This window comes from Bufo bufo, chromosome 5 (assembly GCF_905171765.1).
Source record: "Bufo bufo chromosome 5, aBufBuf1.1, whole genome shotgun sequence".
NCBI classification, from domain to species: domain Eukaryota; kingdom Metazoa; phylum Chordata; class Amphibia; order Anura; family Bufonidae; genus Bufo; species Bufo bufo.
The window spans coordinates 416,072,846-416,089,682 of NC_053393.1; the positions used below are offsets into that span (position 1 = coordinate 416,072,846).

At 42.3% G+C, this 16,837-nt stretch overlaps 1 protein-coding gene across 10 annotated transcripts in view; it reads right to left on the minus strand.

The window, feature by feature from the left end:
• SLC4A7 (solute carrier family 4 member 7) overlaps positions 1–16,837 on the minus strand; it is a 154,640-nt gene that overhangs the window by 79,257 nt on the left and 58,546 nt on the right. For 9 of the 10 annotated variants that reach the window (XM_040433230.1, XM_040433229.1, XM_040433227.1 and 6 more), the window contains exons 2-3: positions 9,777–9,858; positions 1,532–1,675 (exon numbers count right to left, since the gene is read on the minus strand). In XM_040433230.1, the coding sequence (XP_040289164.1) occupies positions 1,532–1,675; positions 9,777–9,858 (226 nt within the window). Of the gene's footprint in view, positions 1–1,531; positions 1,676–7,030; positions 7,134–9,776; positions 9,859–16,837 lie in introns of those variants that run through there. The other variant, XM_040433235.1, reaches the window with a different exon arrangement.

Here is a 16,837-nt window from a genome sequence, read left to right on the forward strand (position 1 = left end):
TCCCAAGTAAGGCTACTTTCACATCAGCGTTTTCAATTCCGCTATTGAGATCAGTCATAGGATCTCAATAACGGAAGAAAACGCTTCAGTTTTGTCCCCATTCATTGTCAATGGGGACAAAACTGAACTGAACAAAAAGCAGTGCACCAAAATGCATTCCATTCCTTTTGGTTTGTGTCCCCATCGCGGACAGAATAACGCTGAGAGCAGCGTTTTTTCTGTCCGCAATGTGGTTGCTTGCAGAGCAAGACGGATCTATTTTGTGGTTGCAATTATTGTAACGGAAGCGTTTTTGCAGATCTATGACAGATTCGCAAAAAAAACCTGCTATAAAAGTAGCCTAAGCTATTTTTCAGCAGACATAATGGGTCACAGGTCAAAGGGTAAGTGTCTCATTGCAGTCTAGAAATAGTTATATGGAACAGCGCATGTGGAGGTATCAATGATAATAAAATAGCTCGGCTTTGACTCATTGATGCAGGAGTATTTTACCTGTAGAACAGGCTGGTGTGCTAGGGTTTTTAGGTTACAGTCTAAATACATATTATATAGCTGGATTCTACAGTAACATTGCTCTGAATTTTGTAGGCTTAGGCCAGGAGAGGTAAGTCTTTTAGTGTAGGTCCCATCTGTTGGAAGCCACCTCGTCACTGGTAGATGGGCCCGGCACAATAAGCTTTTACATTTTCATATATTAAGTATGGCAGTAATGCAATTCAGAGTTATCCATTTTATCCATGTTTCCAGTGTTTGCACGTGTCTGGGCATGGAGCAGTGTGCTGCTGCATCTAGTGTAGGTTTGCTTTTACATGGCAGCCGTAGTAGCGTGCCCCTGTACTTTATCTCATATTGTTTTCTGTGGTCTAAATACATATTGCGAGTTCAAATCACCAACCAGTCATTTAGCGAGTTAAACTTATACCGGAGTCAAGGTCACTAGTTTACCATTTGTCATCCATCACTGTAAGAGTCACAGCTAATAAAACCTTAAAATATGGAGGTTGAAAATTATCCACAAATTCACTGCTGTGTGTTCTGAATGGTCAACCCTACACAGCCTGATGACAAATACCTCACAGAAAAAAAAACAAAAAAAAACTGTGGGTATTTTGGTCGATGCCACTTAAATAAAATCTACAATAATGAACATGGACATTATTATTGTGGATTTAGCATCCAAATGGTGCAAGTTCTCAGGCTGATCTGCTAGTACACGTGCTGAATGTTAGGCTACTTTCACACATGTGCTAAAAGGTATCCGGCCGACGGTTCCAACAGAGGAACAGCCTACCGGAGTTCACCGTCTCCACTACAACCAGATAGGGCTGTGCACAGCTGGAACCCTATTGACTATAATGGGATCCAGTGGGGATTCGGCTGGTTTCCGGCATGGTGGGTTTCGGCTAAATCCCTATCGGATCTCATTACAGCCAATGTGCTCTGGCAGTGAAAAACCGTATCGGGTGATCACTGGATGTGAAACTAACCAAGTCTTCTGTAGTCTAGTAATTTTACAAAATCAACTGTTTACCATAGTTTGGAGATTCTCGGCCATCATCTTTATCATTTTCTTTTTCTCTTCTTCTCCGGTGATGCCTGTGCCCCCGATGTCTATGGCGTCTACGGCTCTGTCTGCCTAGTGGTACATGAACCCCAATATAAACCGCTCTGTGACCTAGATGGGGGAAAAAGAAAAACATGTAGCAGGTAATGAATGGAAAGCAGGACATTTATCCAAGTTGCTCCAACCTCAAGATGAATGCCACAGCCAAGATAAAACAAACGTCTCCATAAGGGTGCATAACCAATGTGCTTCAAATGATGTCGTATTACTGGATAGATGACAACATCTATAAAAGAATGGCATTACTCTTTACAATGGTTTTTAAATGTGTACCATGGCATATTCCTTAATTCCACCCATAGAAGACATCAAGTTCTATGGACAAAAACTGATGACCAAAAGGACGACACTGGAATTCCTTTGCTCTACAGCAAAACAACTGACGCAGATGTTGGCCTGTAAACAGTCACATTCATGCAGGTCACTGCTCCTGGAAGTTCTTGGAACTGGAGAGAAGCAATATAATGTAAGTGGCCATACACATTAGAGTAAAGTTGATAAAAAGAAAAAAAAGAAGGACGATTTCAACAAAAATTAGAGTTTAATTTGGTTAAATTTAGCAATGCTCTGTCATCTAAGATGGCCAATGACAGATGAAGGAAATAGGCAAATTCAACATTTCCGTCCGCTAGTGGCTAGGTCACAAATAATCTTTTCTGAAACACCACTAATTCTTTAAGTGGATTCACTTGACACGTACAGGCTAGGACTGGCTCACAGGGGTACAGGGGAATTCCCCTAGGTGGGCCCCTAGTCCATTACCCCCTGCACAAGTGGTACATAAGACAGTAGAGTGCTTGTACTACAGAAAGATAGGCAGCATACAACATCTCAACCACTCTAGGGACAGAGGCGGACCAACCAATACCTTCCCAAATTTGCTGCAGGGACCCTTGTCTGCTGCTGAGTGAGCAGGAAATATTTGAATATTTAGGCCCTCAAAGTACATTTTACTGGTAGGCCCTAGGCACCCTAGTCCAACACCGAGCACGTATGATCAGTTTGAATACCAGTAACAACCAATATGGTCTAAAATGTAGATGTATAATTGTCAGTGTAATGCTCGTTCACCATCAACCTACCTCTAATGTGTATGGACACATTTATTCTGGATGTACACACAGGCTGGCTGGAGGTGGTAGACCAAGGAAGTCTCAGTGTGATTGGTAGACTTGTCGGTGAAAACCAAGACCAATAGATAAAACGGCGCGTTATTATAGGCATACTTCATACGGACAATACTTAGGGTTCTAGGATCCCTTTTTCACGTCTAAAATAACAGCCTGAAAAACCCCCCACAAATCTAAGATACCTGACTAAAATAGATGGATGCAAAGGCCCTAAGGCACATACATAATATACAGACATGTTTTATAGGTATTTCGTGAAGAAAAATCCAATCTAATTTGCATATAAAATCATAAATAGTTGCAAGATAGAATACTTTATAAAATAATAATGCATGATAAAAATAATGATAAACGGAGTCAGTAAAATAGGACCGTGAGCTATTTATAATTTTAAATGCAAATCGCATCATTGCTCCCATTTTCAGCCTTTATAGTTTAGGAAATGTAGATTTTTATTTTTTATTTTCACTGACCAGTTTTTACTTTTCATATCAAGCTAACAGGAATGTGTCATCAGAAAATGAATGAGATCAGGATCCAGGAGGTACAGGGCTGGTTCTAGCTTTGTTAGAAGGAGAATGTCATGTGCTATATTATGGCTGATTTTTTATTACATTAATCATGGGATAACCCTTTTAACAATTCTCCTTAAATCCAAAAGAAAACAATCATAGGAAAAACTTTAAGATGGGTGTTCACCGAGGCAACGACCCAAAGCAGATTACAAGAACGATGATTGGTAGAACAGGAAGCATATGGAGGGCGATAACCTCTAAGAAAAGCTATGGAGGACTGCGTAATCTACAGACTGTAGAATGAGAACACAAACCGGTATCATTAACGTTCCCACTATTCATACAATGTCAGCAAGTGCCACCGAGCCTAAATATTCACAACTTTCAGAGTGTCCCGGTGACGTTGACCTTCACACCTGGCAAAGCTTGGGAATATTGTACGCAAATCAAATGACAGTTGACACACAGTTTTCATTGTTTTCTGGATTCGGGGTGAAAAATTCTGACATAGCAGAAAATTTGTGCTTTAAATCTGGAATTTTATATGGATTGTGAATATTCAAACACCTGTGGCACGATGCCCTAAAATGCACCCCCATTCTTTTTTGTCATATGCGATCGTACTGTACTTTAATATCCCATTCATTTCATACTGAAATTCTGCAACAAAGGGGTTATCCCACAAATAGCATTTTTAACCAATTCACAGGATAAGTGATAAACGGAATCTACGGTAGTCCCATAATTCTCAATTCCCGAGAATGGGGTTCCCCATGTCTCCCATTTGAAAAGAGCGGTAATGTGCATATTGAGACACCACTCCATTCACTACTATGGGACTGACATAGGACTGCCTACAATAGGTTCCATAGAAGTGAATAGTGTGGTGGACTGACATGAGCATAACCACTCCATTCAGAAAGGGGAAACAGTTACCGGGATGACTGGGGATCCTAGTGGTCCGGTCTCGAGAGATCTGACAGCTATCACCTATTGAGGAGTAAAACTTTTAGTCGGAAAACGTCAGTGGAAAGAAGGCCACATGCTTCTCCCTCTCCATTCACTCCTATGGGAGTTCCCTGCACTCTGGTAATACCGCTATAAGTGCTATTACTTAAGTAGACGAGGACAGGTTTTTACAGCAGGAGGTTTGGGTTGTCAGGAACCCAAGGTCTATTTATTATGTTTCACAATCGTATTCCCCGACATCATGTCTTTGATCGCTCCATAAAGTGTACAGAAGTCACGATGGTTTTGTGTAAATATTCTATTTGTCAGCACAGGTCAATGATCCCAGTGTCACTGAAGAGCAGAAGACTGAAATGTGAACCATCACAATAACAAAATACTTCACAATAGTCCCCATATCCAATCAGGGACATGCATAGATCACATAGGGCCCCCTGCCCCACCCAGTGTCCCAGTATGTGTGCGTCAACAACTCCCAGGCAATGCAGAATGCCAAGCACATCGCCACACATTTATGAACAATTTATGCTTTGTTTTTTATTAAAAAGGGCAAATTTAATTAATATTAATATATTTAATTAATTCTATAATATATGTAATTAATATAATTAATAAAAAAATTGTGCAAAATAAAGTCACCCTTGGCCTTAGGGTACTTTCACACTAGAGTTTTTCTTTTCCGGTATAGAGTTCCGTCCTAGGGGCTCAATACTGGAAAAGATCTGATCAGTTTTATCCCCAAGCATTCTGAATGGAGAGCAATCCGTTCAGGATGCATCAGGATGTCTTCAGTTCAGTCTTTTTTTACTGTTCAGGACGGAGATACAGTCCTGATCAAAAGTTTAAGACCACTTGAAAAATGGCAAAAAATCATATTTAGCATGGCTGGATCTTAACAAGGTTCCAAGTAGAGCTTCAACATGCAACAAGAAGAAATGGGAGTGAGACAAAACTTTTTTTGAGCATTCAATTTAATGAAAACAATGAATAAACTGAAACAGGCTGTTTTCCAGCTGATCAATAGTTTAGGACCACACCTCCAAAAAAAACTAAACCCCCCCAAAACAGAAATCCAACTTCCAAACATGAACTCAGTAATGAGTAGCTCCGCCATTATTGTTGATCACTTCCAAAATTCGTTTAGGCATGCTTGATGCAAGCGTTTCCATGAGGTGAGTGGGAACATTTCTCCAAGTGGTGAAGACGGCCGCACGAAGGCCATCTACTGTCTGGAACGGTTGTCCATTTTTGTAAACTTCCCTTGCCATCCATCCCCAAAGGTTCTCAATTGGATTTAGATCAGGGGAACACGCAGGATGGACCAAAATAGTGATGTTATTCTCCTGGAAGAAGTCCCTTGTCCTGCGGGCATTGTGTACTGTAGCGTTGTCCTGTTGAAAAACCCAGTCGTTACCACACAGACGAGGGCCAGTCATGAGGAATGCTCTCTGCAACATCTGGACATAGCCAGCGGCCGTTTGACGCCCCTGCACTTCCTGAAGCTCCATTGTTCCACTGAAGGAAAAAGCACCCCAAACCATTATGGCGCCCCCTCCACTGTGGCGAGTAGAAAACATCTCAGGTGGGATCTGCTTGTCATGCCAGTAACTTTGGAAACCATCAGGACCATCAAGGTTACATTTTTTCTCATCAGAGAATAAAACTTTCTTCCACCTTTGAATGTCCCATGTTTGGTGCCCTCTTGCAAAGTCCAATTAAGCAGTTCTGTGGCGTCCAAGGAGACGAGGTCTTTGAAGACGTTTTTTGTTTTTGAAGCCCTTCAGTCTCAGATGCCGTCTGATGGTTATGGGGCTGCAGTCAGCACCAGTAAGGGCCTTAATTTTGGTTAAGGAACGTCCAGTGTCTCCGACTCAGGATCATTTAAGAGATTCCAAATGACTGTCTTACTGCGTCCCACCTCAGCAGCGATGGCGCGCTGTGAGAGACCCTGCTTATGCAGTTTAACAACCCGACCACGTTCAAAAAGGGAGAGTTTTTTTGCCTTTGCCATCACAACGTGTGACTACCTGACAGAAAATGACAATGAATCCACATCTTTGCACAGATTTAGCCTTTTAAAAAGGCACGTGGTCCTAAAATTTGGATCAGCTGAAAAACAGCCTGTTTCAGTTTAATCGTTATTTTCAATTAATTGAATGCTCAAAAAATGTTTTGTCTCACTCTCATTTCTTCTTGTTGCTACTTGGAACCTTGTTAAGATCCAACAATGTAAAATATGATTTTTTGCCATTTTTCAAGTGGTCTTAAACTTTTGATCAGGACTGTAATACCGCAGCATGCTACAGTTTTATCTCCGGCCAAAAAAACTGAACACTTGCCTGAATGCCGGATCCAGCATTTTTTTCCACAGGAATGTATTAGTGCCAGATCGGTCCTTCCGGTCCGCGCATGCGCCAACTGAAAAAAGGGTGACAAAAATAAATGCCGGATCCGTTTCTCCGGATGACACCGGAAAGACGGATCCGGCATTTCAATGCATTTGTAAGACAGATCAGGATCACAATCAGTCTTACAAATGCCATCAGTTGGCATAGGTTTTGACGGATCCGGCAGGCAGTTCCGGTGACGGAACTGCTTGACGGATCACTCTGCCGCAAGTGTGAAAATACCCTAACCCACTTTATCCGACTTCTATGTCAGTAAAGTGAAACTGGCGCTTCATAAAGATGGTGCTCATCCTAACCTCAATGTATTCACACCAGATAATCGGCATAAATACGTTGATTAGTCTCTCGCTTTCCACCCAATTAAAAAACAAAAAACACACTCACCTGTCCACAGTCCTGCCGCTCCCAGCTGCACTGACCCACAGCTGGACTATCAAGTGTTTTGGCCCAGTGACCACTGCAGCCAGTCATTGGCCTCAGCAGCCCATCAGCATCTCTGCTACCGGGCACAGCACCACAGCAACAAAGGACAACACACAGTACCAACACCAAGAGAGAGAGTACTGAAAGAAAAATAAAAATTCTCCTGCCCCCCCCAATATCCGACTGACCAAAATGTACCTTGCACTCGGTCTACCAATACCAAAATACTTGCTCAATAGGCACCGGACACCTTCTCTTCTGACCATTTCATCCTCCTCTTGCCATCTCTTTTTTCTCTGAAGGTATGTATTAAGTAACCACTTTCCAGATACAGTAAAACATTCAAGCAAATCATGGACACAGACACTTAAACAAAAACACATCCTTGTAACGCTGTCCTAATCCAAGGGTTCTGTTCAGTATCGGATTTCAGCCTTGTGCCAAAAAGATAAATCTGCTGAGTGCTGTATAAATCAAGATCCTCAGCTCTATTACTGCTTCATGGCCAACAGAGTCTAACATATCCACTAACAAAATGCTTTCCTTTAGGACCTGCACTGCATCTTCTCATGAGGAAGTCTTGTGTGAAAGCTACTCACAAATGCCCTCCGCTCTGAAAAAGTATTTCCAAAGCCGCAAGTCACGTCTAGGCTGCATTGGTTCTCGGACTGAAATAAAAAAGGGAGCCAGCGGCACTTTTAGCGGCGGTTTCACACAAGAGAGAACGATGCGGGAATCGTGCTCCGTGTGTGAACGTGATCCTCCGTTCGGGACTTATACGGATTTATAATGCTGTGCGCCTCTGCTTGACCTTATAGATACAAGATCATACTGACAGCTTTATGTCACTGTGATTCTGTATCTATATGGTCAAACAGAGGCACAGTCCAGAACGGAGGAGCACGCTGACACAGACCCGATTCTGATCACTTTTCTATGGAAGCCAAGGCTGTGTGACCTTCAGTTCAATTACAGGAACACTGAACTTAGAAATAAATGACACAAGTTGCACTCACTGTTTGACAGTCGGTGCCATTTCCTGCATGATCCTGACAAACGGTCTTGTAGAAATCCTGCAGAGAAGAAAGGGCTTTATCTCCTGCTGTTCCCTTCCATCTTTGGCTGTTGGACAGCGGAGGTGGGACTTAGTAAAGGGACTTAAGAACATTTTGTTCTACAGCAGAGAGGCTCCTGCTCTAGTAAGGACAAGTTCACATCACTGTTTTGTTTTCCGGGGAAAATAAAAATAAATAATTAAAAGGGATCTCTTTTTTTTTTTGAGCATCCGTTGTGCTAGTTATACTCATTTTGCATCCATTTTAGCCTTTTCCGTCTGAGATGCATTATTTTAGACAGGAAAAAAAAATAAGTCCTCCATGAAGCACTTTTCCCCCCCATGTAAAAAAAAGCTGATGGAAATGGCCTCATACACACGAACGTATTTTGTTTCAGTGTTTTATTTATTTTTTTGCGGATAGGATGCGGACCCATTCATTTCAACGGGTCCGCAAAAAACGCGGATAGCACACTGTCTGCTATCCGCATCCGTATGTCCGTTCCGTAGCCCCGCAAAAAAAAAATAGAACATGTCCTATTCTTGTCCGTTTTAGGCATTGTTATAATGGATCCGCAAAAAAAATGGCATATGGATGTCATCTTTTTTTTTTGGGCGGATACGCAATTTGTGAACCGCAAAACACATACGGTAGTGTGCATGTAGCCTAAAATGGATTAATGATGCTCAAAATAATGCATCAGTTTTGTTTTTTTTTGTGATGTGAACTTACCCTAAGGCCCCATATTCACACGTCCGTAGCGTGTTTTGCGGATCCACAGTTTGCGGACCGCACATTGCCGGCACTAATAGAATATGCCTATTCTGGTCCGCAATTGCGGACAAGAATAGGACATGTTCTATTTTTTTGGGGAACGGAAATGCGGACTACAAATTGCGGAATGAGGACCACAAATTGCGGAACGAAATTGCGGACGTGTGAATGGGGACTAAGCTGTCTTACAGCCATATACAGGGAGGAGGAGAGATGCCCCGGCTCAGCTCCGGGGATACAGATTTCTGTGTATTTCTTAGCTTTTATAGTAACATTAGACAAAAAAGGACCAAGGGAACGGAGGCGATGAAGGAAGGATAGGGGATAAGTGTCTGATCGGCAGAGGCTTGAATTCTGGGGCCCTTATTGATCACAAGAACAGGTGTCCGTACTCCCCCATTTGAATAGAGCGGTGGTCACACATACAACTGAATACACAGAACTTGTCGTCTCAGATCTAAAGCGGCTAATTCCATGGCCAGAAGAAAAGAGAGCGCGCACTTCCAAGGGTATGGCATCAAGACAGAGGACAATTCATATTACACTGGCTGGTAAGCAGCTTTACAAGGGGCCGTGCTCTCACACAGCTGCTGTATTATTTATTATACTCACTTATATAGCGCTACTATATTCCGCAGCGTTTTACAGACATTAGCTTCCAACTGCCCCCAATGGGGCTCACAAGCTAACTATCATATCAGTATGTCTTCGGAGTGTGGAAGAAAACCGGAGAACCCGGAGGAAACCCAGGGAGAACATACATGCAGATGTTGTCCTTGGTCGGTTCGAACCTAGGACCCCAGCGATATCCCTGCTTTTCATACATACAATATGACTAAGGATTACAGCCTGTCCTAGTCACAGGCAATGACACTTACTTTCCAATTCTTCCTTCTCGTAGTTTGTGTTGACAGTAGAACTGGTTTTCCCCAGATCAACCACTGCTTCTTCATCGTGACCCTTGGGATCAAAAAGAAACACTGTGTTAGATGTCTGTGTACTGGCAGCACATCACTACATATATAACTATACAATATTACACAGCTTGGTGAAGTTCACACTTGTGTCGAAGGTTCCATCCAGGGGTTCTGTCACAGGTTCAGTCAAAAATATCGGACCAGGTCCTGCATGCAAGACAATGTTGTCCAGTAAAAGGACAGACTCCCAAACAGAAACCAGAAAGACCAGATTAAAATGACATGGGTCTGTCCGGAGCGGCTGATTGTTTTGTGCCAGATCCAGCAGTTCAGTTATTTTCGTTGTTCTGCTCATAATAGTGCAGAACAATAGAAAGAACTGAAAACGGTCAAAACAGGGCTTAAAGGAATCCATTGCTGGGCATTCGGAGCTCAGAAAAATGCATAAAAAAGTAAAAGAAAAAGATCTACAGGCAAAACTGGTTCTAGTTGGACATACACCGATTCAGGTGTAGCATCGGTTGGATCTCACAGGAACAAAGCTTTGGCATGTTAGATATAGACATGGCAGATCTAAATATTTCGGAATCCTGTAACGCCCCCCCCCCCATCCACAGTGTCTTGGCCGGCTTTACATCAGATTGATGACGGATGCTCCTCGTCATACACTGTACATCTTAAAAATTTAGCCCTCTCTATGGCCTTCTTTAAAAAAAAAACAAAAAACATTTTGTCACCAAAAATGCTGACTTTGGGCTCTCTAAAGCCAAGCCTTTCGGTCCTTCTAGACCAGGGTTCCTCAACTCCAGTCCTCAGGTCCCACCTGCCGGTCATGTTCTCAGGATTTCCTTAGTATTGAGAAGGTGATAGAATTAGTGTCAGTGCATCAGGACTTACCACAGGTATTCATTCTGTGGGACATTCTCAAATCCTGACCGGTAGGTGGGTCCCGAGGACCGGAGTTGAGAAACCCTGTTCTAGACATTAATGCATGGCCAACCAATGGCAAAATACATGTGTTATAGGCAGATTTCACTCTCAACCCAGAGTAACATAGGGGCACATTTACTCAAGTTTTTGCACCTATTTTTAGTGTAAATAAATGCGGTTTTAGGCTGCATTCACACGACCGCATGCGCTTTGTGGTCTGCAAATTGTGGATCCGCAAAAAAAAAAAAAAAAAAAAAAAAACTTATGACGTCCGTGTGGCATAGTTTTCTTTTTTGGAGGATCCATTGTAACAATCCCTATCCTTGTACGCAAAATGGACAAAAATAGGACATTTTATATTTTTTTGCGGGACTACGGAACGGACATATGGCTGCGGATAGCAAACGGTGTGCTGTCCGCAATTTCTTTCGGGCCTATTGAAATGAATGGGTCTGCATCCTATCCGCAAAAAAAAAAAAGAAAAAAAAAATATGAAAAATGGACACGGAAACAAAATACGTTCGTGTGAATGTAGCCGTAGACTGATTTTTTTGTAGCATTTACTACTGAAATTGCACCTCATTCGACTACTTAGATTTTTTTTAGATCAATTCAGAAGTTTTCTATCTTTTGCAACATTTTTTTATCACCTATTTATGTAGGTGCCCCTTTTGTTGCGCCTCAATTCGTGGCTAAAACAGTCTAATTTCTATTCCACCCCAAGGCTGCCATACTTTTCTTCACCTGTTTTCAGTGGTGAAGTGAATGATTGTGTTAGTCTAAATTTTCTTGTAGTATATATTGAGGGTAGCGCCTCTTTTAGACTAAGCAACGCCCATCTGCCTGGGGCTTCTGAGCAGAGTACAAATGTGGCAGGTTCCTACATCGCCCTGAATATTGTAGGCTTAGGCAAGTCCAAGAGAGGCGGTATATTAGGCCCCTTTCACACGGGCGAGTATTCCGCGCGGATGCGATGCGCGAGTTGAACGCATTGTACCCGCACTGAATCCTGACCCATTCATTTCTATGGGGCTGTGCACACGAGCGGTGATTTTCACGCATCACTTGTGCGTTGGGTGAAAATCGCAACATGCTCCTCTTTGTGTGTTTTTCACGTAACGCAGGCCCCATAGAAATGAATGGGGTTGAGTGAAAATCGCAAGCATCCGCAAGCAAGTGCGGATGCGGTGCGATTTTCACGCACGGTTGCTATGTGACGATCGGGATGGGGACCCGATCATTATTATTTTCCCTTATAACATGGTTATAAAGGGAAAATAATAGCATTCTTAATACAGAATGCATAGTACAATAGAGCTGGAGGGGTTAAATTTTTTTTTTTAACTCACCTTAATCCACTTGCTCGCGCCGCCCGGCATCTCTTCTGTCTTCTTTTTTGCTGTGTGCAGGAAAAGGACCTGTGGTGATGTCACTCCGGTCATCACATGGTCCGTCACATGATCCATCACCAGGGTAAAAGATCATGTGACGGACCATGTGATGACCGGAGTGACGTCACCACAGGTCCTTTTCCTGCACACAGCAAAAGAGAAGACGGAAGAGATGCCGGCTGCGCGAACAAGTGGATTAAGGTGAGTTTAATTTATTTTTTTAACCCCTCCAGGCCTATTGTACTATGCATTCTGTATTAAGAATGCTATTATTTTCCCTTAAAACCATGTTATAAGGGAAAATAATACAAATCTACAGAACACTGATCCCAAGCCCGAACTTCTGTGAAGTTCGGGTTGGGGTACCAAACATGCGCGATTTTTCTCACGCGAGTGCAAAACGCATTACAATGTTTTGCACTCGCGCGGAAAAATCATGCATGTTCCCGCAACGCACCTGCACCTTTTCCCGCAACGCCTGTGTGAAAGGGGCCTTAGTGTTAAGTACCCATCTGCGTAAGCCACCTTGACACCTGGTAGATGGGCCAGACACACGTTTGATCAAAAATGTGCGCAAAGAGCTTCTATTTTCCCATTTACAGCAGGTATAATACCACTTTAATTTAGAATGATCCCCATTTCTCAGTTCTATTGTTTGTATGTGAGATGTTGTGCAGCCATGCTTTTGTTAGCCTTCAGTGGTGAAGTGCATTTTTTTGGTGTATTAAAAGTGCACTTTCCTGGAGACATATGACTTCCATTCCATGTCTGCTAAAATGTGCTTTGCAACAATCTATAATTGTTTTAGAGGTGGTATCAGAAACTAAATCAATTTCCCAGAAATCTGAATAATAATCAACAATTATTAAGTAATCTTGTCCTGTTAAGGAAAATAAGTCCATGCCTAGTTTGCTCCAGGGTAGAGTGGGCAATTTGTGAGTCATCAGAGGTTCTTTTGTTTGTTTTTACGCATATACTCATTGCAAGTATTACAGTTCTTTATTGCCTCTATAATCTCTGGGCCCATGTGTGGCCAAAAGATGACATCCTTGGCCTTGCGAAGGCATGCTTCTATTCCTAAGTGGCTAGAATGAGTCCTCGCTATCATTTCTGGGCGCATGTTTTTTGGTATGATGACTCTGTGTCCTTTATACAGAATTCCATTTTGTATGCTTATCTCATCTCTAAAGCCCCAGTAGTCCCTGATACAAATCTGTATTTTTTCTTTTAGGTCTGGCCATCCTGTAAGAACAGTAGTTTTTAATGCTTGCAAGACTTCATCTTGTTCTGTGAACTTCTGTATTTGTTGTAGGCGCAAATCAGACACTCTTAGGCTAGTTTCACACTTGCGGCAGGACTGATCCGACATGCTGTTCACCATAAGCCGTGCACCGCCGTGCTGCGCCGGAGCTCCGCCCCCATCCCCATTATAGTCAATGGGGACGGAGCGGCGGCCCGGGGGCACGGCGAAACAGCCGCAGGACGGATCCGACATGGTGAACAGCCTGTCGGATCCGTCCTGCCGCAAGTGTGAAAATACCCTTAGATATTCTGCAAAGTTTATCTCTTCCAGTTCCTTAGAAAAGGCATCCTCTGATTGCAATCAAGAAAATCTCATAATCTGGGGTGTCCTTGTCCATTGTTTTGTGAGGTAATGCTGCTCTTGATAAGAAGTCTGCAATATACATTTCTGATCCTTTTTTATAAACCACATTAAGGTTGTATTTTTGCAACTGTAGCATCATGCGCTGTAGACGTTTTGGTGCTACTAGGAGAGGTTTTTTAAAAATGCCCTCTAGTGGCTTATGATCAGTCTCAATGTTAATAATATTTTTTCCATGTAAGTACTGATTAAACTTCTGGCATGCATATACAATGGCAAGACATTCCTTTTCAATCTGGCCATATCTTTGTTCTGTTGAAGACAGTGTACGTGATGCAAACGTCACTGGCTGACCTCCTTGCAAAAGTGTTGCTCCAAGACCTTTTTCACTGGCATCACATTGGACTGTTACTTCTTCATTGACATTGTAGTATCTCAAAACTGGATGTTTAGTAACAATATCTTTTATTTGCTTGAGGGCTTCATCATGGCTGGATTGCCAGGCCCACAAGCTGTCTTTGTCAGTCTGCGTAGTGGTTCACATACATCCGAAAGATGTGGTAAGAATTTTGAAAGGTAGTTTACAAACCCTAGCAGTCTCTGAACTGCTTGTACATTGTCAGGCTTTGGTACCTCCAAAATTGCTCTGACTTTTTCTGGATCAGGACGCAGGCCTTCTGCTGTGAGTAAATGTCCCATGTATGGTACCGAAGATAGCCTCAATCTCAGCTTCTTTTTATTAAATTTTAGGTTCAGCTTTCGTGCTCTAAGAGTCCAATCAAATTCTTGTCATGATCCTTTGTGGCCTCCTCTGTAGTGTCACCACAGCCATACACCAATATATCATCTGCAATAACTTCCACTCCCACTACTGCTTCATGTTGTCTACGTTGATATTCTTCTGGTGCAGTAGCAATCCCAAAAGGCATGCGTAGCCATCGGTAACGCCCAAAGGGAGTCCAGAATGTAGTGAGATAACTGCTTTTAGTGTCCAGTTTTACTTGCCAGAAGCCATCCTTAGCATCTAAGACAGAAAATACTTTTGCATTTGTTAAACTTGGCAGGATTTCCTCTATAGTGGGCACTGGATAATGTGAGCGTTTTAGTGCTTTATTTAAGTCTTTGGGATCAATGCATATTCGCAGCTTGCCTGGTTTCTTAACAGCAACCACACTACTTATCCATGTCGTAGGTTCTATGACCTTTTTTATCACTCCCAGTGTCTCTAATCTCTCTATTTTCGCCTTTAAGTCTGCTTTAAGTGGAGCCGGCACTCTACGTGGTTGGTGTTGAACAGGAGGTATTGCTTCATCTATTTCTAGGTGATACTCTCCAGGTAGACACCCTAGTTCTTTGAAAATGTCTCTATATTCAGTTGTGATCATTTCATAAGAAAAGGGTGAAGTTGTAGTTGTTTGCTGGTCATCTTGTAATAATACATTATGTTCTACATTCAGTGTAAGGAGGCCCATTTTCTGACATGTTTCTGCTGAGAGAAGTGGTTTGTGTTTACCTTGGAATTGCAGTATATGTTTTATCTTTGTATGTACAATTTAGATTACAGTGGCCCATAGGTATCATATAGGTATCATTGTACCATTTTAATTTGACATTACTCTTCTGTAATGTTGGCTTTCCTTCTTTAACAATTTTGCAATAGTCTTTGTATGTCATAAGGTTGCAGGTGGCCCCACAGTCTAACTGACAGTGTAACCTTTCCCCTGCTTCTCTGTCAGTGCTGAGTTCTAGTGGTACAAACCACTGTGATCCTGGACTGCTTACTGCTCCTATCTGATGAATAATAGTGAATACTGATTCTTCTGAGCTGCTGCTCTTGATCTGTGCAGCCATATGTATTTTGGCATTTTGCTTTCTGCCTGCATACTCTAGAAAAATGGTTTTGCTTTTTGCATTTACTGCAGGTTTCTCCATATGCAGGACAGTGGTCTCTGCCCCAGGGGTGGTTGTTTCCACAGTATCTACATCTGATTGTTTTTACTTTGCTTTCTTTCATGGGCTTTTTATATGTTCTAGCAGTATAATGTACAGCTTCAGTTTCACTTTTGCTTTCTTGCATTGCTTGTATTTGCATTTCTGTAAGTTCATGGCTTCTACACATATCAATGGCTCTCTGTAGGTTCAGGTCTGGTACTCTGAGCATTCGCTTTCTAGCATTAATGTCTTTTGATCCCAGAACTATTCTGTCTCTGATAAGTTCATCATGTAATACTCCAAACTCACATGTAGCGGCTAGCTGCCTCAGTCTAGTCACATACTGATCTATAGTTTCCAATGGGCCTTGGTTTGTGGTATTGAATATGTACCTCTCATAAATGATGTTACGTGAAGGCATAAAATGACTCTGTAATGCATCCAGAGCTTTCTCTATGTCCTGCTTGTCGGCATCAGAGAGTGAGAGGTGCTGATAAATACGCAGACCGTCTCTCCCATCACTGAGCGCAGTGTCGCTATCCTTACCTTGGAGTCTTTCTTATCAAGTTCAATTACCACCTCATAATCTTCCCACTGGGATTTGAAATATGTCCAGTTAACTGCCAGGTCCCCTTTACAGTCCATGGGAGACGGCACAGGGAAGTGGTTTGCAGCCATTTTCTGTAACACTGTGTGTATCTTATTAATAAATTACCAGAGAAACTATTCTTGTTGATCTTTTGTTCTGATATTAGGACTTTAGTGGTTTCTAAAACACCAAAGCCCTCTCCACTTCTGACACCATGTTTCCTGAGGCGATCTGAGGTAATTCAACAAACTTTATTCAGACACAAACAATATAACAAAGGTTATAAACTGTCATATCTATATAGCCTACAGGTGGCAGTAAACATGTTAACATGTATAACTCCTAACAGTTGCTATGGGCAACTAAGACTATTTTCCTGTTAGTTTTGATACATGAGGCCCTGTGTGCTCCTGGTATCACTGCAGGGCGAATATTCAATGTGTGGCCCTCACAGAACTGTAGATGGGCAGAACAACTAGCTGCGATTGTGTCAGTGGCGCCATACACAGAAGGTGACGTCCCGCATACATAAACAGTTACAGTATATGTTAGCATTGAACAGTAAAATATACAACAA